The sequence below is a fragment of the Mastigoproctus giganteus genome, chromosome 2 (genome assembly GCF_048544385.1).
Source record: "Mastigoproctus giganteus isolate SK-2022 chromosome 2, ASM4854438v1, whole genome shotgun sequence".
Lineage (NCBI taxonomy): Eukaryota > Metazoa > Arthropoda > Arachnida > Uropygi > Thelyphonidae > Mastigoproctus > Mastigoproctus giganteus.
Window position 1 is genome coordinate 63,625,074 of NC_143576.1, and position 27,432 is coordinate 63,652,505.

General features: G+C 37.6%; 1 protein-coding gene across 1 annotated transcript in view; it reads left to right on the forward strand.

Moving 5' to 3' along the window:
- Positions 1-27,432, forward strand: part of LOC150089320 (sodium channel protein para-like) — a 2,114,826-nt gene that overhangs the window by 1,279,493 nt on the left and 807,901 nt on the right. Inside the window, exon 18 of the mRNA XM_090389008.1 lies at positions 26,776-26,949. Within this exon, the coding sequence (XP_090245134.1) occupies positions 26,776-26,949 (174 nt within the window). The remainder of the gene's footprint in view (positions 1-26,775; positions 26,950-27,432) is intronic.

A 27,432-nucleotide genomic window follows, 5' to 3' on the forward strand; every position in this document is an offset into this window, starting at 1 on the left:
AGCATATCACTATTACTGTCATTAATCACCCTGCCAATCTTTGTATCATCTGCAAACTTATACATTAACCTTATATACTTTCATCAATATCATTAATAAATACTGAAAGCAACAATGGGTTTAGCACTGAACCTTGGGAGACTCTGCTAATAACATGATTCCCACTCTGTCTTTTTCTCCATAGCAGTGACTTGCCCTTTATGATACATTGTTTCAGTTTGTACAGCAGTCTGTTATGTGCAACAGTATCAAAAGCTTTCCTGAAATCCAAGTATATGATATCAAAATTATTTTTTGCATTCAGTTCCTTGTTCAATGCATTATAATAACCTATCAAGGTTACTATAATGCGTTGAACCTGATAGGTTACTATAACGTCTTTAGTTAGACAAGACTGCCTCTTAACAAATCCATGCTCTGACTCAGTATAATTGCATTCCTGTCCAGGTGGTCTTGTATTATTTCTTTAACCAGTGACTCGATTATTTTCCCTCGAACAGACATTAAGCTAACAGGTCTTTAATTATTCATGTCACCTTTTGACCCCCCTCTATGAATTGGGGATACATTTAGACATCCTCAGTCCAGTCCCTCATGGTGAACAGTTTGCTTACCTCCTTTATATAATAGGATAAATTCCAACCACCCCATGCATTTTTTTATGTTCGGCTTCAGCAATTTCTCTTCCACTTTTCTTTCAGTTATCAGAAAGTCACTTAGCTCCCCATTAGAGTTTAAGAAACTTCTGTATTCCTGTAAAGTATTCCTTATGTACGAATGTAGATGCAAAATACCTATTAAATTTAGATTGAACAATCAGATGTTTTGATAATTTCCATCTGACAGTAACCTTTATAATAGTGTACTTGGTTTAAGAATTTTTTTTTTATTACACTGTGTAACAAAATATATTTGTGTTTATATTTAATTGTCTTTTATATGGGTTTTGTTTACTGAATCCAATGGTATGGATTTTCTCTAGTGTTGATATTTTGTTGGTAATTGAAAGGTTTTTTTTGTGACCTTTATATGTATTACATAAGTGTTAAGTGTGTGTCTATACTGTGATCTGTAAGAGCATGTAAAAATCATGTAATGTTTGTTTTTTTCCTTTTTTTTTTTTTTTTTTTTTTTTTTGTTTTGCAGTTTGCTATGGCTTCCAAATGGAAGTTATAAGTTATCTCCAGTCTCTTTGCTATACTTTTGGATATTACATCCCTCGGGGTTCAATGCTGGGCCCATCGTTGTTTTGTGTATTTACTAATGACATCAATTGAGGAATATCAGGCTTAATGCCCAAGTTTGCAGATGATACAAAGGTTGGCAGGGTTGTTAATCGTAGTAAAGACAGTATGCTACTACAACAGGATCTAGAAAAGTTAGGTAGATGGGCTGAGAAGTGGCAACTGAAGTTTAATATTGACAAATGCAAAATACTGCATATGAGTAGCAATAATCCAAGAGAAATGTACCAACTGTGCAATACTACACTCAGGGAGGTGGAGAATGAAAAAGACCTGGGGGTAATTGTCCAGTAGGATATGAAGTTCTCTGAGCAGTGTAGATGGGCTGCCGGAGCAGATCATGGAGTTTTGTCAATTATATATAGAAATTTTGCTAGCAGAGACAAGGAGGTGATTATATCTTTTGTATAAGGCAGCGTTTAGGCCACACCTTGAGTACTGTGTATAGGTCTGGAGGCCTCATTTTAGGAAGGATGTAGAGTTGTTAGAATGAGTACAGAGAAGGGCAACAAGATTGGTGAGAGGAACAAAGGGGGGTTCTCTTACTAAGAGAGGCTTAAATTCTACAAGTTGCAGCATCTGGAGACTAGGCACCTGTGAGGTGATCTGATTGAGGTGTACAAGGCCTTGAATCGTTTGAGCAGGCTCAATGCTGATGGGATTATTCCACTTGCCCAGATAACAACATTGAAAGGGCATAGATTCAAATTGAGGAAAGACAGTCACAGACGAGATATACGGAAGTTTGCATTTAGCCAGCGGGTAGTTGATTGCTGGAACAGACTTTCTTCTGTTGTTGTGGAAGTTGATAGCTTAAATAAATTTAAGGCTGAACTAAACAAACATTTGGAGTGACTGGATGGGTGAAATTTTGCTGTTCCCCTGTGGTGTGATGAGAACAAAGCAACCACATTGATGATTGCTCTTCTGCATAACAAAAATATCAGGGATGTCCAGTAAAAGCAAGCACCACATAAGATATCTTAACATAACCTTGCAATAAGTGAAAGAAGGAATTTTCATTGTGCCTAAAATATAAACCCCAAAAAAAATATGATGTATGTAGTGCTAGCCATATGGTGAAAGGAAGCCACGTGCTTTTGCTGCACCAGCGGGAAAAAAAAAAAAAAAAAAAAAGTAGAAAAGAAAATACAAATTGTACACTTCTCTCCTCACATAGGGAATTATCCAGTTGATCTTTGAAGTTCTTCAAACTGTCAGCCTCAACTTCCTGCAGAGGCCAGCTTGTTCCAGTAATCAACAACTTGCTGGTCAAAAGAAATTTTCTGCAAAACCTAATCTAAAGCCTCTTTCCCTGTAATTTGAATTTATGGCCCTTAGTTTTGGAATCCTTTATAACAGTGCATATTCCACCACCATTCATTTCACTAACCCCTCTCAGAGTTTTATAAACCACAATCAGGTCCCCTCTAAAGTGCCTGGTTTCCAAGCTCCGTAACCCACATAAGCAAAGTCTTTTCTCATACAGCCATCCTTTTGCCAATCTCACCATGCTTATTTCCTATCTGTGGATCCTTTTAAAAAGTTGATGTGTTTCTTTAGATGAAGTCCCAGTACTTGTATTCCAAGTGCAGTCCTTCAGTTGTCTTTTGTAGTGAGAGTATGACCTTCCTGTCTCTGCAGGCTATTGTTCAATCAATCATCGAAAGGACACCATGCGCTTTCCGGGCTGCTTGTTTACACTGCTCAGAGAACCTCATACCTGCACATATCATAACTTCCAGATCCCATTCTTCCCGTATTACTTTTAATTCAGTCCCACCAAATGTATAAGTTACCTTAGGGTTGCATTTTGCTGCATTTAAACATAGCTGCCACTTTTCTGACCATTCTTGAAGCCTGTTCAAGTCATTCTGATGGAATATTGCTTGGTACCAATCGTTAACAACTTTCCCAATCTTTACGTCATCTGTAAATTATGACCTTACGGCCTTTATCCCTTTGTTGATGTCATTTATGAAAATCAGAAATAACAGTGACCTTGCATTTTGCTGCATTCAAACATAGCTGCCACTTTTCTGACCATTCTTGAAGCCTGTTCAAGTCATTCTGATGGAATACTGCTTGGCACCAATCATTAACAACTTTCCAAATCTTTACGTCATCTGCAAATTGACCTTACGGCCTTTATCCCTTTGTTGATGTCATTTATGAAAATCAGAAATAACAGTGGTCCAAGGACCAATTCTAGGGAGACCCCACATCTGATGTTGCATCAGTCTGAAGAATATCTGTTAATTACAACACTCTTCTCTTTGCCCTGCACACCATGTGATCCATCATAGAATATTTTGAGTAATCTCAAAATGTTCTGGCTTAATACAGTAACCAAGTCATTGGACTCATGCAAGACTGAGTCCAATGACTTGCTGAAATCTAAATAAACTGCCAAAATTGTTCACTACATCCAGCTAATGTCAAAATAGCTTAACCAGTTTAATTAAACATGATTTTCCCTTAACAAAACCACGTGTGTCTGTCAGAATGCCAAATATTTTACCTGGATTGCTTCCTTAATTATTGCTTCTGAGATTTTCCTTAATACTGAAATGAGATGAACCAGGCTGTAGTTACTGACTTTGCTCTTAGAACCACCTTTATATATTGTCAATACATTGGCACTTCTTCTATTCAAAGGATTCTCTCTCCTGAGTCCAATGATGCCCTCATAATTAACTTCAGTGAATCAATATACATTCTGGCTGCCTCCTTTAAAATTACTGGTTAAATGCCATCAATTCAAGGAGTCTTGCTTGCCTTTAGGCTTGAAATTTTTTTTGTAATAAATAGTCATCTGTAATTTTGAAATCACTAATTTCATGTATCTCAGCCTCACTCACACAGAATCTGATCCAATTCGTTTTCATCTTCTTCTTTGTATTCACATATATGTAAAACTCCTTATGCCCATTCTTTGCTATCTTAGTCAGCACTTTCTTATATTCAGCCTTGGCCTCCCAACCCTATCTGTGGTACTATTAAAGATCAGCTTTTAGCTGTTATGTGCTTCAGTAATTTTCATTGTTCTGTAACTTTTCCATGCTGTCTTTTTCTTCTCTATTTGACTGACCAGCTCCATATTCATTCAACTGAGCATCCTCCTTGTGCTTATTTTCATTTAATGGTATATATGTGCTCATGGCTTCTGTGATTACTGCTTTAAAGATATTCCATAATTCTAATGTTTTTGAGATGACATGTAGTGCCTCAAACTATCATAGTCCCTTTTCCTGAAATTAAAACCTGTTCCTTTAACTTTAACTACTGCAACATCTTTCTTCATCTTCCAACTAATGACTGCATAATCACTACCTTCCAGTAGTTCCTGTGTAAGCCCTATGGTGTCATCTAATTCTTGAGTATAATGTCATCTTGAATGTTCTTACCTCTAGTATTTTCTCAATTTGCTGTTACAAATAATAATCATCTATTTTATTTAAAAATTTGGTTCAGTGAGTTTCCCTTCCAGTTATTCCTATTGCTTAAGGGTAGACTGGAGTCACTCATAATAAGTCATGCTTCGCTCTTGCTTGTCCATTCCATCTGCATGTAGAGACTGCTCTCATCATACTCTTCACAATCCCTTGGTCTGGAAGTTACTCCCACTCTCATTATACTTTTGCCTCCAACTAACTCACTCCACACAGCTTCTCTGCTGACAGGAATAACTTCTGAGTCAGCAAAAGCCCTTTTCACACTCAGGCTGCTTTTTCTCTTTCTCTTTTTTTAACTTTTTTAAATACATTATACATACCCCAGTGGAACTTGTCATCCCCAATTTCCACATGGTACTGCATTTCTGTTAGCCCTATTATGTCAGCAATAGTTGGCCTAACCAGGAGTACAAATTGTTCCATTTTATTTGTGAAACTTCTGACATTACTGTAGAGACACTTAAGACTAAGTATTCTTCTATAGTTTACTACCCTGACACACTCCTTGAAGTATTTAAGCTTGTTTTACCTTCCTGCTTATTTGAAACATTGGTACCTCAAAACATCTTGCCATCGGCTGTTGTGGCAATGAACAAGAATTTTTGAGGTGTCTGTAAGCATTAATTTGACCCATACCATCATATAAATGTGTGTGTCTGTATTACCCTTCTTCCCCCTAACTTGCAGCATGTTGTGCTACCTAAAGGAAGTTTTTACCAATTTAACTGATGCAAACTAAAAGAACAAATTTTCATTGTGCCTGAAGTAAAGAAACACCTAAAAATAAGATGTATTTTAAACAAAGCTATAGGATACTAAACTTATTAGTTTGGTGATTTTATAAAGCAGTTTTTTATGGGTTTCTTAGAAGAAGGAAAGAAAGTAATTATGAATCCCTCGTGCCAACTTTACTATAATATTATAAAGATATGAGCTGCGAAACATTATTAAATTCATTTTCTTCATTCACATGTCAGCATTTCCCCTCAGAATTTGGGGGATGTATGTGAAGTGCAAGGGAAATGCTTTCAGCAGGTCATATTCACAATAGAAAAAGCAGCATGAAGTTCGCTGGGATACTGCTATGATCGGAAATCACCACTTCTTTCTTATGATAGAAAGCAAAGTGGACAGAAACACTTTATGAGCAACAAACATTTCTAAGGAAACAGAATTTATGTAATACATTATATTTTTGATTAAGATTTAAAATGAATAAGAGTCATTTCTAAGTAGCATAGGTATGTGTTATTGTACAATATTTGAAATCAGTCATAAAATTTCAGTAAATATTTCAGTGGAGATATGATAGAGACCTAATTTTGAGATTTTTGGACTCAGCAGATCAATTTCTTTTGGAAGCTGCAACTGTTGCTCTGGATTTTTTTTTCTTTTTTTTGCCATTGTAATTTGTCTAATCCTTCCTTAAATTTATTTAAACTAATCACTTCCACAACACCAGATGGAAGTTTGTTCCAACTGTCATTATGTTCCCTTATGTGTGTTGTCTGAGAGAGTAAGGATTCCATCAGTATTTAGTTTGAATCTATTTGCATCCTTTTATCAGGTGCTCCATTGTTTTTTGAGGATCACATACATACTCAGAAAAAATTAATTCAATTTATTATCATAAAAAATCAGAAAGAAATAGTTAAAAATGTTTCTTTTTTTGATGCCCCTTTTATTTTCAATCTGATATGAACACAATTTTGAATGATCCATTTTTAGTTTAAAAACAAATAGTTTTTAGTTTTAAAAGCATATCAGAACCTCATAAATCTGCATCCTCGAAATTCTATTTTTTTATTTATTATTATTTTTTTTAATTCGAGCTTTTTTCAGATTATGCATATACCCTTAAGTATTCAGGGGTTATTATTATTTTTATTGGATAACATAGTAGTTCTGATCCCTGTAATCTCCATACATTGATGTACTGTTAAGTACGATTCTGTGGACTAGTATTGAATGTCTTGCAGAATGAATGTTTTATATATTGTTCTTATAGGGCCAGATATTCCTAGGAGAAATATTCAGAAAGTTTTGGATTTTTGAATTCAATATTTTGAGGTTCTATTGTATTTTTAATTATTCTTTTTAAAATACCTCTCCCCACAACATTTTATCCTCTGTAATTTATGTAATTATTTTTTCATATCCCTTATTTGGGAGTTTTGAATATTATTCCCCTTTTTATCCTCTCTGATGAAAAGAGAATTGACAGTTGAGAAACCTGCATGCTTTACAATTTGGTACCATCCAGACTTTTCCATGAAAGAAGAAAAGCCAGAGAGTGTAGCAATTGAATGTGTTGTGATAAAACAAAAAGCCATTGCACATCAGCAATTGGATGCAAGAGAAGCTGCTAATTTTTAAGTCTTGTTTATGCACTTGCAAACTCCTTTGTTGAAAGAAAGAAAAAAAAGAATCTTTATTTGTCCTACCAAATATAAATATAGTACTACATTGGTATGAGACAAATTCCCTTCACTGCAGAACATGCCAGAAGATTGACATAAAGGTAGGTATTGAGAGTTTCAGCAAGGTAGAGTGAGTCAATGAAGAGCAAAAATTGCCAAAATTACATGTGGGTCTCTAAGTCACACACAAATCAGGTGTTCTCCTTACAGATGCCTTGTTTCCAGTTTACAGAATTAACATCGTCTTTGGTAAGAAAATACTTTTGTGTCCCTTACTAATCATGTCTTTCTTTTCTGCCCCTGTTCCAATAGTTCCACCACTTTCCTAAAATGAGGCTTCTAAACTGTATGCAATATTCTGGATATAGCCTAACCATTTCTTTTTGCAATAGGATATTATTTGCCTACACTCTCAAAGTACCAGCCTACACTCTCAAAGAATTTCACATTGACTTGATGATTCCCCCTGGTTCTTTTTCATTATAAACTAAATTGAGTTTGGTGTTACCTAAGTGGTATGCTATTCTGGATTTAATATTACTCAAATGTAATAATACTTATCATTTATTAAAGTTTAATCTCAATTACCATATTTAGATGAATGATTTCCTTGAACTTAACCTAATTTGAGTTTGTGAACATATTAGCTCGGTCTGGGCGAAATTTTTATGGCTCCAGCAAATAAAGTTTTTCTTAAATTTTTACCATTTTATTGACTAAATTGGCATATTAATTTATTTTCTAGAAATAGCTTTATATTCCTAGTTACAATACTTGGTTTATTTTGAACTAAGATAGAGATTTTGTGGGTTATTATTTAGTATCGGTAAAACTTGTACCGTTTGAAACTTGCCACCATTGTGTAGTATCAATACGGAATAGTGTTATGTATATCTCAAACTTGATAGTGTAAGGCATAACGTAAAGCTAGATAGTGTAATACATAGGACTGTAGTAGGAATCTATTAGCTTAGTATAGTATTGGCAATAAATCAATTAAATTTATAAATCCTTTTAATTTTTATTGTTAACTAAATTGTATTTAAATGGAAATCATGCCCCAGACTAGAGCAGCAAAGCAACTTGCACAAAGTAGCGAAAGTGCTGTGGTTTGCAGGAGAACCGTATCAGATGATTCTCCAACACATCACAGTCTAAAAAAAATTTGGATTAATTATTCATGATGGGCAACTAATGCATTAATTATTCATGACATGGGTGAACAGGAGTTTAATGATTGGGTGGACATAGATGGTGACCTACAAGTTACTACAACTTTAACAGATGAAGAAATTGCCCAGTCTGTTACTGATAATTTCATCGAGGAGGAAAATGAAGACGAACCCGAATGAATTCCAGTTACAAAACTGCAAACTCATGAAGCTATTATTATTATTATTATTGCTCTTATATTATTTCTCCTTGATTGGGGGTTCTACCTCGTGACGGGTATTGCTACCCAAGTACACAGGGTGGTTGTTGTCATGTCTGGTGTTATTGTTCGTCGAGGAACTCTCTCTGACTATCCTACAGGTGTTCAGGATTGCGACTTTCTGGACTTCCTTGTAGCTGTTCGCTGCGAGACCTATTGCTGCAAGGCTGTTATGTAGGGTCTTTGGCACCATACCTGTGGTTGACAAGATGATTGGGATGGTCGTTACTTGTTGCACATGGCACATCTCTTTGATCTCCTGCCTTAAGTTCGTGTACTTCCTGATTTTGTTCAGATAGGTAGCCTTTTCCTTCTTGTCCACAAGGGTTATATTCGGTCTGTTGTGCATCCTATCCATTATTATGGCACGGTCCCAGTACAGCTTGTGGGTTGGGATCTCTAGTACTGCCTGGGGTTCGTACTTGTAGTACAGTACACTTTCTTCTATCAACTGATATTTCCTTGCTAACTTCTGATGTATTATCCTGGCTACCTGGTCGTGTCTGAGTCTACTCAGTCTGGATGATTACCTTGCATCCCGGGGTGATGTGTTGGATTGTTTCTGAGGCCAGGTGGCATTGTTGGCATGTGTCATTGAACACTCCGTGTTCCTTGGCGATGTATTTTCTATAGTTCCTGGTGTTGATTTCCTGGTCTTGGATGGTGAGCATGAATCCTTCAGTCTCAGGGAAGAGCGTCCTGCTCATGAGCCATGCATTGGAAGCAATTTTATCTATCTGATATTGATGGAGATCATTATAGTGTCTGCCATTGAGTGTCTTCTCTGCCCATCTTTCTAGCTTCATTTGTGCCTCCTTGCTTAGGTTGAGGGGGGGGTATACTGGTTGTCTATCTTACTTGTGGCCTGCTGAAGTGCCGCTGTGTGTTTCTGGAAGTAATCCTTCAGGTTAACTATTGCTGTCTTCTGTTGCTCAATGAGATCTGTCAGGCCCCTTCCTCCTTTTTTGTGGGCAATTGTCAGTCTCTCCACAGCAGATTGTGGGTGGTGTTGGCGGCTCTTGGTCATCATTGTCCTTGTCTTTCTCATGATATCCTCCAGCTCAATGTTAGTCCAGTCTATGACCCCAAAGGAGTATGTTAACACTGCGACTGCATAGGTCTTTATGGCTTTAACTGTGTTCTCACCATTCAGCTTTGCTTTCAGCAGACTTCTGAGTCTCTGATGGTATTTTTCGGTCAGGCAGGCCTTAATTTCCTTGTGCTGTAACGGCTGAGTCTGCATCATCCCCAAGTATTTGTAGGCCTCTCCCTCTGCCATGGCTTTGATCTCTTTACTGGTCTGCAGCTGGTAGTATCGGTTGACTAATTTTCCCTGGTGCAAACCATGGGTCTTACATTTGTCTAGACCAAATTCCATCCTAATAGCATTGCTGACTTCTTCGGTGATCTGGAGTATTGCTGGAGGCGCTTCTCGGTTCCCGCGTAGAGCTTGATGCCATCTATGTACATCGGGTGGGTGCACAGGTTCTTCCTTCCTTCTTTGAGATTATATCCGTACTTGCTACTGTTGAGCATGGTGGATAGCGGGTTAAGTGCTAGACAGAACTACAATGGGCTCAGGGCATCTCCCTGAAAGATTCCTCTCCTGTTGGGGATTGGCCTGGTTGTGATGTTTTCAAACTTAATGGTGGTTCTTCATTTCGCCATCATTATTATTATTATTATTATTATTATTATTAGCCATATGGTGCAAGGAAGCCTGAGGCTTATGTTGTTGCACCAGCCAAAAAAAAATTTCTGAATTACTACCCAGAGAGAGAGAGAGAGAGAGAGAGAAGTAAAAGGGAATAACCAAGAAAAGAAAAGAAGAATGATGATATCCAGCTCAGGACCTTTGGTGTCCAAGCCCATACTCACCAGATATGAGCCCCTGGGGTTGTACTTCTCCTGAGGAGAGCATTGGAAGAAACTAGGGCAAGTGATCATGAATATAGTCTTTTATGCAATATTGAAAAATCTATAAATAGACTTTGTAGTGATAATTTAAAGCAATCTAAAGTAAGTGACTGTTTTAAATTATAATAATATTACAAAGCATGTTTAATATGTCACTTTGCTATGTACATATGTATAAATTTATTTTTATTTTGTTAACCTGTGGAAAATATTCTTCTGATTTTCACGTTTCATTTAACTGGTAATAAACCTTTGGTAATAAAGTGTAAATATATGCAAAAAATAAAGATATAAAATCTTTATTTTTTGTAGTCTCTGGATAATATTTGTAGATTTTCGCTTATTAGAATCACCATTTATTAGAATCAAAATTAAATTTGCAAATGTGATCATTATAACAGGCACATACTATTTGTCTAAAAAACGTAATGGGCCCAACGTATGATATTTCACTCATAACGTTAGTTTAAGAGTAGTAGCCATTCAGTATTAGAACTGGCCAGGAAACACATTTTATACAGCACCAGCCAAAAAAATATATACTGTATATCAATTTTTGTCCATTCTTGTTAATAATTTTCACATGCCTTATTTAAATTTATTCAGTCTACTCAATTCCTCAATATTAGGTGGAAATTTATTCTAACTGTTAATTACTTTGGCCCAATGTAAAATTCTGTAACTGTCTTTTTCAATTTAAATTTGTGCCCCCTTATGTGTCATCTTTGAAAGAGTAAAGGTGCCATCAGAATTTACTTTAGTTAAGCTTTTTAAAGCCTTATACACCTCAGTTATATCACATGCTGCTGATGCCTAGTTTCCAGAGACTGCAGTTTACAGACTCTCAGTTTCCCTTGATGAGATTGTCCGTTTGGTGCTCCCATCTAATCTTGTTTGTCATTTCTGTACCCTTTTTCAACAGATCTATATCCTTACCAAAATGAAGTTTCTAAACCCATATGCCATATTATTGTGTACCTAATTGTACCAGCCTGGTTAGGAAACTTTAATTGTTCCAATTAAGTCACTAATTAACAAAAACTTTGTACGTTTCAGCCTATAATTCTTCCCCCTCCCCCCTAGTTTAAATTTATTCCTCCTTGTTTTAGCATGATTAACTATAAAATTTTCTTCCTAATTAGCATTAGCAGAGGCATACGATGCAAGAAAGCAAGCTTATGCAGCATCAGCCAAAAAAACCCCTCCCATTTCACCCCTCCATTTGTTCCAAATGCCTGTCCAGCTCAGCCTTAAATTTATTTAGGCTATTAGCTTCCACAACAAAAGATGGAGGCCTGTTCTTCCCTCAATCAACTACCCGCTGGCTAAAGGCAAATTTCCACACATCTATTCTAAAACTATCTTTCCTCAATTTGAAACTGCCCCTTCAGGTTCTTAGTCTGAGCAAGAGGAAGAATTCCATCAGCATTCAGCTTGCTCAACCCATTCAAGGCATTATACACCTAAATCAGATCACCCCACAGATGCCTACTCTCCAGGTGCTGCAATTTGCAGAACTTAAACCTTTCTTGGTAAGAGTACCCCTTTGTTTCCCTCACCAATTCCTATATATCATTGACAAGACTCCATGACCTGTCCGGGCAGCCCGTCTGCACTGCTCACCGAACTTCATATTTGACTGCACATTTACCCCCAGGTATTTTTCACTTTCCACTTCCCTGAGTGTAGTACCACACAGTTGGTACATTTCTCTTCGGTTATTGCTACCCATAAGCAGTACTTTGCATTTGTGAATGTTAAACTTCAGTTGCCACTTGTCAGCCCATTTTCCCAACTTATCTAGATCCAGTTGGAGTAGCATACTGTCTTTATTGTCGTTAAAAACCCTGCCAATCTTTGTATCATCTTCAAACCTGGACATTAAACCTGATATACCTTCATCAATATCATTGATAAATATACAAAACAACAATGGGCCCAACACCAAACCCTGGGGAACTCCACGAATAACATTTGTCCACGACGAGCAGTGTCCATTGATTACCACTCTCTGTCGTCTCCCACTAAACCATCCCTTTATCCATTGTAGCAACTTACCCTTAATGCTTGTTTGTTTTTTGGTTTTTAGGAGCATTAGCAACTAAGGCCATATTACTCTGGGATATGCGGTGGTCATTCCCTGATCTTTCTGCATCCTCCGTAGTTAGTGGTGACGGGCTCGACCCTTAATGCCATACCTCTCCAATTTGTACAGCAGTCTTCCATGTGCAACATTATCAAAAGCTTTCCTGAAATCCAAGTATATGATATCAAAATTATTTTTGGTATTCGGTTTCTTTGTGACCACATCATAGTATCCAATCAAATTGGTCAGACAAGACTTCCCTTTAACAAACCCATGCTGTGTCTTTTTTAACTGTTACTACAGTCTTATCTAGATGATCCTGCAAGGCTTCTTTAATCATCATGATTATAATAATTCATCTTACTATTCCCTTCTCAGCAAGCCCTCTAAATTTTGATTACTTCCACATTAAGGTAAGTAGTGATAAAGCTGTATAGTATACATATTCAAAGCTTTTCCTCTCCTACAGTCACCAATTAGTCAGTCTCATCTGACATATTGCCCATCCTTTGAACTTTTGGAGAATGTCTGTCTTGTTTTCGATGGAACTTTCACTGTATAAGGCAAATGTGGTCTCACAGTTGCCTTATACAGTAGAATTATGACTCATTTCTTAAAACATTTGCTTGATTAATTGATAGGACATTATGGGTCCTCCTTTTGCATGTCTGCCCTGCAACAGCTCCTCACATCTGTCAGCATCATAAACCCCAAATAATTCCTTTACTGGTTTAAAGTAAACTCCTCCTTGTGTATATGTTGTTTTGGGGTTGCTGTTTCCCAAATGTAAAATCTTGCATTCTAATTAATTAATTGTCTTTATTGCACATAAAAGACAAAATACAACATACCCCATCACAGCATGTTGCTAGGGATCTCACATGGAGATATATATATATATATATGTAACATATAAAAAAAAAGTTAACACAAACATGCACCTCATGAATAAATCTTCCATACTAGATATCGTAAGGTTTCATAATTCACAGAAAGCAAGAGTGGTCATGAGGGCAATGCCTATTGATTAATTACACATATATAATACCCCTCAACGTGGGTACCTGTACAAGATTGAGGGGACCTCTCAGTGATGCTTCTGGTCTTCCAGATTAGCATTACTAGGATACAATGCCCACAGCCTAGGTTCCAGGCTAACATTAATGGAATCTTGTGTGTTTGCTATGCGCTGTGACCCATGGAAATTTGGAAAGGGTTATCCTGGTGGTTGAGGGGCCCAGCTTCAGTATGCCACTTTGGCCCCCGCTTCAACAAGACGGGTGGTCCTGGAAGGCCCAGCTAGGATCAATCAGCTAGTAGGCTCGCCTGCGAGGGTAAAACATGTCAATGTCATGCCCCTACCCTCATGGTCCAAGGGACAGGATTCAGGCTGGCAATGGTGTCTGGATAGCCCTGGCATTGTGTGGTGTGGTGTCTGGATAGCCCTGGCATTCCACTCCTGAATGCATTTATTGCATGCTGGGTAGTGGGCATCCCTTTGGGCCCTATGGTGGGTGGGGAGTCTGAGCACTGAACCACTTCAAAACTTCATGACTCCTGATAAACTAATTTCTTCTTGAGCCCCAGCCTGGTCCCTAACTGAAAATTTGACCGTAGACTAAGAGAAAGTCACTTCTGCGAAAAGACAGAAAAAGGAGGTTGTATTAGGTCCAACACCTCGGTTCCTGAAATTCACTCAACTAGTGAGAAGTCTATAGGAAAAATGTCACCCTTCTTTATCCAGAAGGGTTTGGTAGTGTTGGCAGGCTCTCCTAAGAGTGTCAAATGGCTTCGTTCAGGTGACATACTTGTAGAAACCAGAAGTGACATACACTCAGAATAGCTTCTCCATGCTACATCTATTGGAGGAATGCCTATCACTGTCCCCCCCCCACAAGACACTTAACTCATCCCGTGGTGTCATTGCAGAATGGGATCTGTTGGATGTGACTGAAGAGGAAATCTGTTCTAGTTAAAACCCCAAGGAGTGACAGCTGTTAAACATATATTCATGCGTAGGGATGGGAAACAAGTTATCAATTTATTATCTTGCTGTTTAATTTACCAACTCTTCCTCATGAGATCAAAGCCAGCTATATTAATTTTCCAGTGCATCTGTATGTCCCAAATCCTTTACAGTACTTCAAGTGCCAGAAATATGGACACTCACATATGGCTTGTCGTGGAGTTCAGCTGCAAAACCAACTTGCATTAACTGCCAAGAAGAACACCCAGCCTATTCAAGAGCATGCCAGAGGTGGAAACAAGAAAAAGAAATTCAACGACTTGTGACAGAGCTGAACATATCTTATCAAGAGGCAAGGAAAACGGGGAAACCTCTAAATACAAATAAACCAACCTACACTCAGAAGGTAGCAGGATGTTCCATTGGAACTCAGACTGAAATGAGCATACCACCAAAGGAGTCATTCACTCCCATTTCACGCTACCTGCTAAGTTAAATAAAATTTGCACTAAAAGACCAATCAGCTGCCACTCCTATATCTGTACCTCCTAATGCTCCATCAGTAAGAAAACAAGTTGCTGGAGAAAAGAATAAGAAACCTGACGTACATCCTAGTTCTCAAGAAAAAAAATGGATGTCGAGGAGAAGGAGGTACATGAAGAAAATCTTGGAGCTCTTTCCTGAGGAGGAAATGGACACGGGACAGCATCCATACTTTCCCACAAAAGATAAATCCAAGACTGACAAAATAAACCCTCAACACCTCGGCAGCCACCTGTGGACCCATTAAGCCAAAATAATGGCTAAATTCCTACAATGGAATTGTCATAGATTCCGGTGAAATACTGATGACATCGAGGCCCTCTTGCAAAAGCACAAGTTGGTCTGCTTTTGCTTGCAGGAGACTTACCTAAAAGCAAATGATGACTCTATCATGTGTAACATCACAATTTTTCATAAGGACAGAATTGCAGATGGTCCTGCTCATGGAGGAGTAGCTATCCTTGTGGGCAACTGCACCCCAGTTCAGTCTTTGCTACTTACAACCAGCATAGAGGCTTTTGCAATTTGCCTTACAGTTTGTTTTTTGTTAACCATCAGCTCTATATATTTGCCACCTGAGACCAACATCTCCCAGGAAAACCTTGATGATCTTGTAATGCAGTTGCTTCACCCTTTCTTACTTCTCGGGGATTTTAATAAACATAACACACTGTAGGGTAGTGCTAGCAACAATGGAAAGGGGCAAGTCATAGAGCATATGCTAAATGACAATGACTTCTCCCTTCTAAATGCGGGAACAAACACCTTCTTCCACATGCCTACCCATACGTTTTCTGCCATTGATCTATCTATCTACTCCCCTGCTCTCCTCCCTTCGCTTATTTGGGAGGTGTAGGAAAACTTGTATGGAAGTGATCACTTCCCCGTGATAACCTGCTTACATAGTGGGAGACTGTGTCTTCCTTTTAGGTTACTGTGGTGGAAGAGTGATCAGGCTGACTGGAGTGCCTTTCAAGATCTGGCAAATTTTGACATCACTGCAGTCAGTCAGAAGCTTATCAATGGTGCAGTCACTTACATCACAGAAAGTATCATCCAAGCAGCTTTAATCGCAATTCCAAAAAAATTTCATGGTTTCCACCATTTCCCAAACCATGGTGGAATCCACAATGCACAACAGCAAAAAAAGGAGCAAAACTGAGCATGGATGATATTCCGCCGATAGCCCAAAGCCAATTTATAAGCTTTTAAACGTGCATGCGTCAAAGCACATTTTATCTGACATCAGAGAAAAAAAGAATCCTGGATCCATTTTACATCATCTATTAACCAGGCAACCAGCTCTAAGGTAGTCTGGAAAAAAGTGCTGAAAATGAAGGGAAAGTACAATGCATATCCCTCATCAGTCCTGGAACATAATGAATGTACTATTGCAGCAACATTATCATACTCCCCTGAGTTTCTGGTCCTTAAACACAAGGCGCCTCCGTAGCCAGGTGGGCAGGAGCAGCAGTGCATAGTACACGCTTCTTGATTATACCAGGGTTCAAACCCATGACCACCAAATACAGAGGATGTGGAAAGGTCAGGGAATGACCACTGCATATCCCCGGAGCAATATGGACTTAGTTGCTAATGCTCCTAAAAAAACAAATAACAAATCTTAAACACAAAACTGAAAAACAGGCCCTTTATTTTAGATAAAAGGGCTCTCACTCATATAAGGGGGCTTTTACCATCTTTGAGCTGAAAAGAGTGCTTACCTTCACAAAATCTACCACTGTTGGACCAGATGACATCCATTATGAAATGATCAAATACCTCCCACCAAAATGTATGGACCATCTGCTCTTCCTATACAACAGAATTTTCCTTGAAGAGCAGTTTCTAGACGTCTGGCGCAAGGCAATTATTCTTGCTTTTGCTAAGCTAGGCAAGGATCCTAAACTTCCTTCAAATTACCACCCCATCACTCTGACTAGCTGCTTATGTAAATTATTGGAGAGAATGGTCAATGCCCACATTTTATTCTACTTAGAATCAATTGACCTTCTCTCTTGAAATCAGTGCAGCTTCCAAATGAACAGGTGCACTTTGGACCACTTAATTAGAATGGAAACATCTATTTGTGATGCGTTCCTTAAAAGAGAACACCTGGTGTCAATCTTCTTTGATATGGAAAAACCGTATGACACTACTTGGATATTTGGAATTTTAAAAGATATTTACAACTTTAGTTTTAGAGGCCACCTTCCCATTTTTATTAAAAACTTATCTTCCCGTTTTTTCCAAGTTCAAGTTTTACAAGTTCAAGTAGGATCTTTAGTGTTACGGTTTTTGCCATTAAAGTTAACTCTATTACCGAATAACTTCCTGCAACCCTTGGTGCACTATGGCCATAGTTGCTGATGTGCCTAATAAATCCTGAAACAAACAAACAAATCTCCAAACATGAAAAGTGCACTCTGTGTTGATGATTTTAGCATTTTTTTCCAGTCATGCAACATGAGAGTCATAGAGAGACAACTGCAACAAGCCGTTGACCGTCTTAACTCCTGGACAATGGCCAATGGCTTCAGGTTTTCCTCGGAGAAGACCATTTCCATCCATTTTTGCCACAAGCCTTATCTTCACTGCAAACCTGAATTGAGACTTGGAAAAAGCACCATTCCAGTAGTAGTGGAAATGAAATTCTTGGGACTCATATTTGACAAAAGCTGACATTTCCCCCATTATATCCATCAGCTATGCACCAAATGCATGAGAGGGCACTTGTGCAGTCAAAATTATATTATGATTGTCATCCACCACCAGGCTATCCACATTGCTACTGGTGCTTTTAGAGCATCGCCAGGGCAAAGTCTGTGTGTTGAAGCAAATGAACCACCCTTGTCGCTTCAGTGGAAACAGTTGTCTTTACAATATGCTTTTCAGCTGAACACCCTGCCAAACCACCCCACATGGACATCCGTTTTTGAGCCATGATGAGAAAATCTTTATAACATGCATCAGACTGCAAACTATCCATTCAGTATATGTGTCCAAGAGCTACTCAGAGAGCTGAACCTCACAGTAGACAAGGTTGCATTATCACCCAAGCAGCCCTTTCCATCCTGGCATGCTCTAACTCCAGCATGTGACTTCTCCTTTGAAAACTGGACGAAGTCAGATGGTCTACCTGCTGTCTACCTTCAGCTCTACTGACAACATGGAGCCGAACGTTTTGACTTTGTGCCAGTATACACAGATGGCTCGAAGTCAGAATCATGCGTTGGATCTGCAGCTGTCTTTTCTGACTGTAGTAGATCCGAGCAGATTCCTCTTGAATGCAGCACATACTTCAGAGCTGCACACTGAAGAGTTAGCTTTGGACAACGTTAAAACTTGCCAACACCAGCGGTTTATTATATATACCGATTCATTGAGTGTGCTACAGTCTTTATCTGGGATGACTCATTCAATCCTGGCCCAGCTTCTGCAGATGTTACACACCCTCTATGAAGGTGGTTTTGATATCCGCTTCTACTGGATCCCCAGCCACGTCGGGATTAAAGGAAATGATTTGGCTGACAATGCAGCCAAATCAGCCACCCTGTCGAATAATCTTAGCCCATCAGTCCCCTATACAGGCTACAGGCAAATAATCCGATAGTATGAATCAGAGCTGTACTACTCAATATGTTCTACGTTGATAATAATATTAGTAAAATAATAAGAGGAGTTTACCTCAGTATAGTGCGTAGAACACTTCCGTATGATACCCTCCAGAAATTAAAATGAAAAAATTGACAACTTACCGGTACATTAGAGTAAAATATAAATAATTAAATAATCATTTTAACACAATTCAAATCAATTTAAAACAATTAAAAATCAAATTAATGCAATTAAAAGAACTGAATGAAGAATTGATTTTTAATTGTTTTAAATTGATTTGAATTGTGTTAAATTGATTATTTAATTATTTATATTTTACTCTAATGTACCGGTAAGTTGTCGATTTTTTTCGTTTTAATTTCTGGAGAGTATCATACGGAAGTGTTCTACGCACTATATTGAGGTAAACTCCTCTTATTATTTTACTAAAGGCAAATAATCCATAACAAGATATATTCGCAGTGGCAAGACTCATGGCATAGGCAGGTAGCCAACAAACTATATCAGATTAAACCTGTAATCCAACCATGGCAGTCTAGTATTCGCAGGGTTTATAAAGAGGAAGTTATTCTTACTCGGCTCTGCATAGGACATTGTCATCCGACACGTTCTTTTCTGCTGAGGGCTGAAGACATTCCTGCGTGCTTGCAATGTGACACCATTTTTATCTATCAAGCATGTTTTAACAGACTGTCCAATTTTTAGAAGTGCATGTTCTATTGCTTTTAGCCATCTGACTGAGCCTTATACACTCAGTCAGATTTTATCTGACAATGACCATATGTCAGCAATTTTTAACTTTTTATGTGCTATTAATATGTACAGACGTATATAAAATAGGAAATGTATTTTTTTACCCTTATTTTTACCCTTTTACTTATTTATACATTATATAAAACTTTTGAGAGGTAATCTTTTTATGGGTTACCAAAATCTTAAAACTTTCTTGTAAATTTAAATTATTCCTGGCGCATTATAATGTTCGATGTTTTAGCGCCATAAAAAATGAAAATCATCATCATCATCACACATATTATACAATTGTAGCGCGTTGATACACATACAAAACACGAACATAGGAAACATCTTAAAATGATATAATATAATAAAAATTCACTTGTCACAATTTGATGAAGTATAATACTCAGAGCTGTAGCCAAATGATAGATGACAGCTTATAACAAACTTACACCTCACTACATTAAAAAAAATCTTTCCAGTGATCTATTCATTTCATTTCATTGGTGGGGAGGGGAATATGTTTTCCTACTGCTTATCTCAAGTGAACTGGTACAAAATTTATCCCCAGGGGCTCACATCTGGTGAGTATGGACTTGGTAAATCCAGTGTCCTGCGCTGGACATCATCATTCTTGGTGATTCCCTTTTACTTCCGACTCTTTCTCTTTCATGGTAATGCAGGAATTTTTTTTTTTTTTTTTTTTTGGCTGGTGCAGCATAAGCCTCAGGCTTCCTTGCACCATATGGCTAATAATAATAATAATAAATCCACATCTTGTAATTGTATCATAGTCAACATTTGATTGGGTAGAAATCTCTCAGACTTATGCAGTCCTCCATGGCTTGAGCACAATTATGGCATAACCATCAGTGCAGGAGAGGGAGGCTCTCTAGCTGAACACATATCTCATGTCGTGGACAAAGATTTTTCCCATCCCATGAGCATTTTGACAGTAAAAGTCACACATCTTTTTTCTGTCATCTGTAGCAATTATTATAAACCAAGAGCCCTTGCCATAACTGTAGTTCCCTGCTGAGGAGGTAATTTAGCCTTCCACAAAACAAACTCTCTCAAACAAAATTGCCATTTACCTGACCATCCCTAAATTGTCTTAACCATACCTAAGTTGTCCTGAAGGATTCTACTTGATGCAAGTTAACAGCCACTCTCCCAACCGTTACATCACCTGGAAAATGAATTATATGACAGGAGGCAGGGGAGTCATCACTGTTTCTTATCCTAACCCTTTCTGAAAGTTAATCATTAATTACACCCCTGCCTCCTGTCATATAATTCATCTAATTATTTTACCTTTACAATGTATAGCAATTAAATTTAATGTAAATAGACTTGTAATTTTATCATTTTTATTTATTTATTTTTATAAAGGATACACAGGACAGGAAGGGAGGAGGGGTTATGCTGTTAGTTAAGAAACACATAAAATTTAAGGAAGTGCATCCAGTTGATTTTGGTGGACAATGCAATGTTGAGTCTGTTTGGTGTGATATAAGCACTGAGAAAGGAAAAATGAGGGTAGGTGTGTGTGTGTTATAGGCCTAATGACTCTGATGAGTATAATGAGCAATTGTGCAGAGAAATAAGAGTGGGCCAGTAAATTAGAGTGTCTTATAATGGGGGATTTTAATTTCCCAGATATTGACTGGAATTTGTGGGTTGGGCACTCACACACTAGCAAGGCTTTTGTGGATTTATTGGATGATTGTTTTCTACAGCAGCACATTCGGGAGGCAACTAGAGGGAGTAATACTCTTGATCTGATTATCAGTAATGATTCTTCATGCATCAAGGATCTGCAGATAAAGGAACCATTAGGTGGCAGTGATCACAGTGTGCTGAAGTGGGATTTACTCAAAGAGGTAACTACCATCAAGGGTAAAGGGAAGGGTTTTTGCTTTCGTAAAGGTGACTATGGTGGTCTGAGACAGTATTTAAATTCTATACGGTGGAACCAACTGTTGATGTTACCAACAGAGAATTCAAAATGGGAAGCATTCAAAGAATTAATCTTGGAAACTACTAAGCTTTTCATACCAACAAAGAAATATTGTTCAAGATTTAGGCCTAAATAGATGTCAGATGAACTAATTAGACATGTGACAGAGAATAAAAGTGCATGCGATACATATAAATTAACATGTGACAGAAGTTTATGATAGATATAAGCTGGTCTGTAACCAAGTTACAAAGGAGGTTAGGCATGCAAAGGTAGATTACGAGAAATTTCTGCAAAGGATGCAAAGGAAAACAGCAAAGAGTTCTTTACTTATGTAAACTCTAGAAGGAAGGGGATGAATCAGATTGGTCCACTTGATATCTATGGTTCAACTGTTGATGATCCTGCTCAGGTAGCTAACAAACTAAATGAATATTTTGCATCTACATTCACACATGAGAAGTTATTCAGGGAGGGGAATACCAGAGGTTTATTCAACTCTGGCAGTAAGCTAGATAATCTTGTAATAAGTGAAAGTAAAGTGGAGGAGAAATTGTTGAAGATAAACACAAGAAAGGCACCTGGGGTGGATGGAATCTATCCAGTTGTATTAAAGGAGGCAGCAAAGGAAGTAAGCAAACCCTTAGCCATAATCATGAGAGCTTCTCTGGACTCAGGGGAGGTACCCCATGGACTGGAGATGTGCAAATGTGACCCCAATCCACAAAGGAGGATCAAAGGGAGACAGGTAATTACAGACCTGCTAGTTTAACTTCTGTTCCAGGGAAATTAATGGAGGCACTGGTTAAAGAAGCATTGCGGGATCATCTAGACAAGACTTCAGTTATAGCTCGGACACAGAATGGGTTTGTTAAGGGCAAGTCTGGTCTGACTAATTTGATTGGATACTATGATGTAGTCACAAAGGAACTGGATGCAAAAAATAACTTTGATATCATATATATGGATCTTAGAAAAGCCTTTGATACTGTTGCACATGGAAGACTGCTGCACAAATTGGAGCAGTGTGGCATTGGAGTCAAATTGCTGCTATGGATAAAGGGATGGACACTGCTCTTCATGGACTGTTATTAGTGGAGTCCCTCTGGGTTCTGTGTTGGATCCATTGTTTTCTGTATTTATAAATTATATTGATGATGGTATATCAGGCTTAATGTCTATGTTTGCAGACAATATAGGTTGGCAGGGTTATTAAGGACACTAATGACAGTACACTGCTGTAACAGGATCTAGAGGAGTTGAGCAGATGGGCTGAGAGGTGGCAAATGAAGTTTAACATTGACAAATGCAAAGTACTACATATGGGAAGTAGTAATCCCAGAGTAACGTATCAACTCTGTGATAACACACTGACAGTGGTAGAGAAAGAAAAGGACCTGGGAGTATTTGTGCAGGCAGATATGAAGTTTTCTGAGCAGTGCAGACGGTCTGCAAGAGTACCTCATGGTGTCTTGTCAATGATATACAGGAATTTTTCTATCAGGGATAAGGAGGTGATTATCCCTTGGTATAAGGCAATGGTCAGACCACCTTGAGTACTGTATACAGATCTGGAGGCATCATTTTAAGAAAGATGTAGAACTGTTGGAACGAGTACAGAGAAGGGCAACAAGATTAGTGAATGGAACAAAGGGTTGCTCTTACGAAGAAAGGCTTAAGTTTTGCAAATTACAGTGTCTGGAGACTAGGCACCTGCGAGGTGATCTGATTCAGGTGTATAAAGCCTTGAATGGTTTGAGCATGCTCAGTGCTGATGGGATTCTTCCTCTTGCTCAGAAAAATCACCTGAGAGGGCATAAATTCAAATTGAGGAAAGATGGTTGTAGGACAGATGTGCAGAAGTTTGCCTTTAGCCAGCGGGTGATTGATTGTTGGAACAAACTTCCATCTGTCATTGTAGAAGTTGATAGCTTAAATAGATTGAAGGCAGAACTTGACAAACATTTGGAGCGAGTGGATGGGTGAAAAAAGTGTTTTTTTTTTTTTTTTTGGCTGATGCTATATCAGCTTGCTTTCTTGCATCATATGCCTTTGCTAATGCTATTGCTAATAAAATTTAATTTAATATACTTTTTATATAATGCATTTTCAGATGCGGAATAGTGTATGAGTTGAACAATTTGAATAAATTAATGTTTGTTTATATGCATCATCAGTAATTATGATTCATATCTGATCTGCATGTATAATAATGAGCAGGATATCTTTTTTTTTAATTCAATTTCTGTCGGTTGTTTTAATCTGCTTAATGTTATTGTTCATCTAAATGATAACATTAAGCAGATAACATTATAATGAGAGGTAGAATGGAAATTAGAACCAAATATATTTGGTTCTATTTTGATTCTTTTTATATTTGAAGAAAATAACTTTGCGGTTATTCTCTTTCACATTAATTTAAAAAAAAATTATTATATTAGAATAAATAATTTATTTTGATAGACATAATAATTTGTAATATTATTATGTAATGAGCATCACATATGGTCATCAAACTATAGGTATTTGTTGTTTTGCTACACTTAGGACAAGATTCAGCTACATCATGTAATATTGTCATTTTGTAAATTTTAAGTAACAGCATTAATTCTTATCACTGTTCACAATAAAATTACTTAACATTAGCAAGTGGTGTACTAGTGTTTTGTTCAAATTAATTCACTCGCAGTGTAACCATGAAATGCATTCTTAGAACAAATCCTCAGTTTATTAGCCAGTTTCAACAGGAAATTATTTATCAAGCATAGACTACCACTAGTTCTGCTTGGAATTTTTTTCATAAAATGAAGTTCAATAAGTTATAAGTGTAACACATTAGCATTAGTAGAGGCATACGATGCAAGAAAGCAAGCTTAGTCAGCATGAGCCAGAAAAAAAAGAAAAAAAAACTGCTCCCATTTCACTCCTCCATTCGTTCCAAATACCTGTCCAGCTCTGCCTTAAATTTATTTAGGTTATCAACTTTCACAACAAAAGATGGAAGTCAGTTACACCAATCAACTACTTGCTGGTTAAAGGCAAACTTTCACACATCTATCCTACAACTCTCCCCAATTTGGAATTATGCCCTCTCAGGTGATTATTCTGAGCAAGAGGAAGAATCCCATCAGCATTGAGCATGAGGCCTCCAGATATGTATACAGTACTCAAGGTGTGGCCTGACCATTGCCTTATACAAGGGGATAATCACCTCCTTATCTCTGCTAGAAAAATTCCTGTATATCATTGACAAGACAATGATATACATGAGCTACTCTTGCAGCCCATCTACACTGCTCAGAAAACTTCATATCTGCTTGCACAATTACCCCCAGGTCCTTTTCATTCTCTACCACTGTCAGTGTAGTACCACAGAGTTGATACGTTACTCTGGGGTTACTGCTTTCCATATGTAGTACTTTACATTTGTCAATGTTAAACTTCATTTGCCACCTCTCAGCCCCTTCAAACTTTTATAGATCCTGTTGCAGCTTCCAAGATTAATTCTTTGAATGCTTCCCATTTTGAATTTGCTGTTGATAATATCATCAGTTGGGCCTACTGTATAGAATTTAAATGCTGTCTCAGACCTCCATAGTTACCTTTACGAAAACAAAAATCCTTCCCTTTATCCCTGATGGTAGTTACCTCTTTGAGTAAATCCCACTTCAGCACACTGTGATCACTGCCACCTAGTGGTTCCTTTATCTGTAGATTCTTAATGCATGAAGAATCAGTACTGATAATCAGATCAAGAGTATTACTCCCTCTAGTTGCCTCCCGAACATGCTGATGTAGAAAACAATCATCCAATAAATCCACAAAAGCCTTGCTAAAGTGTGAGTGACCAACCCACAAATTCCAGTCAATATCTGGGAAATTAAAATCCCCCCATTATAAGACTCTGATTTACTAGCCCACTCTATTTCCCTGTACAGTTTTTTTTATTATACTCATCAGATTCATTAGGCCTATAAAATACTCCTACTCTCAATTTTGATTTCCAGTGCTTAGTAACACCAAACGGACTCGACACTGCACTGTCCAGCAATGTAAACGGCCTGCACTTCCTTGGATTTTATGTGTTTCTTAACTTAATTGCATAACCCTTCCTCCCTTCCTATTATGTCTGTCCCACATTGTACTCCCCAAATTCCAGTTCTGCATTCCTTATGTCTGTGTGAAACAACATCTCTGATATCCCAACAATATTGACCAACACCAAAAATTCATCAAATTTATTTACCAAACTCCTAGCATTGGTGTATATGCAAGTATACCTGCACCTGTTCCTATTCTTAGCTACCCTAACACAACCCATGTGTTTACTTTTATTGCAATGACTCCCAGCAGCCTCTGAAATCCCGTGCATCTTGTTTTTCAGGCTGTTGCTCATTCCAATAAAAGCAGTGCAAGAATCACTTTCACCTCTGCCTGTGCCTACTGTTAATCTATTAGTCCATGTATCCCCCCCCCCAAGCTAGCAGTTTTCCGACCCAACTAACACTGCCTCAATAGCATCAGCAAATATTCTTGCTCCCGTTCTATTTAAGTGTATCCCATCCCTGTAAGCAGTCTCTTCTGTTAACAAGCACAGACCAGGCTGAGAAAAATTCTACCCCTTGAGCCTTGCACAATCTCTCCAGGGTCGTATTGTTCGACAAGACTCTGATCAATTACTCCCTCCTATCATGTCTGAGCAGAATTGCAGACACTTTCAAATTCAACCCTAATTCACGGCTTTTTTTCAACAGTGACCTGTACTGTTAAGTAATTCTGCCAGTCTCCTACTCTTAATATCATTAGTGCCAACGTGTACAACAATATCACCTTTTGTGCCCTTAAAATATGATATCTGCTCTACAATGTCATCAACCTTTGCCACTGGTAGATATACCCTGGTCCTGTTCACCTATCCTTTTTACACAATATGTTCCCTGTTTCCCTGATAGTAGAGTCACCAACAACTACTAGTTCCTGTAGGACCAGTGTATTCTGCCAGCGCACATACTATACATTGCGAATATAGTTAAAATTTTTGTTGTAATTCTGATAATATTGGATGGATACTAATTTCAGATTGGTTTCAGATTTATGTTTGGAAAGTGAGAGGAAGCAGTATAGAGAGCAAATGTTGTACTAATATTTATCCTAATAAAGTATTTTTTCATGTTATACATGCTATTGGGGCTGTGCTATGTGGTGATAAGACCACTTTTGAATATAATGCGGTGTATCTGATTTGATTCTTGTTTCAGAGTTTTTACTTTGTACTTGAGCTTGTTTTTTTTTTTTTTTTTTTGGGATGATCATCAGCCTGTGGATAGATTTGTTTATATATACAAGTTTTAAAATGCTGTTGTATTCTCTATTAATTATGTCTGCTTTTCTTACAGTTCTTTACAGCTACATTTGCTATTGAAGCGGGCATGAAACTAATAGCAATGAGTCCAAAGTATTATTTTCAAGATGGGTGGAATATTTTTGATTTTTTCATAGTGACCCTATCCCTGCTAGAACTTAGTTTAGAAAATGTATCAGGGTTATCTGTATTAAGATCTTTCAGGCTGGTAAGTAAATTTCCAATTCTGATATTTATAAGCATAAGTATATATATATATAATAATTTATTTATCCCTATTTTATGTTAAACTTTTTTGGGAGATAACAGCAAAAAGAACACATAAGCCAATGGCAGGGGGTGTTCCCTTAAAAAATGATGAATATACAAATATACAATTGAAATATGTTGAGTTCTGAAATTGTACAGGTAATGTTCAACAGGAAAGACATAAATAAATTGGAGTATTTTGTACATTTCTTTACAGAAGACTTTGAAAAGCATCACTACTTATAATATCATTGTGAACATTTTTACAATTAAATGAGGAGAGAAAAAAAAAATGATGAGATACATGCACAGAAATTTACAAACTATTTGCCAACTGCTTCCTTTAACATTTATACATTATTTCCATGTTGTTGTTTTTAAAATCCAGGAGTTAAGTGTAAGGTAATTTGAATCAGACACACCTAGTGATGTGTGTTATTAG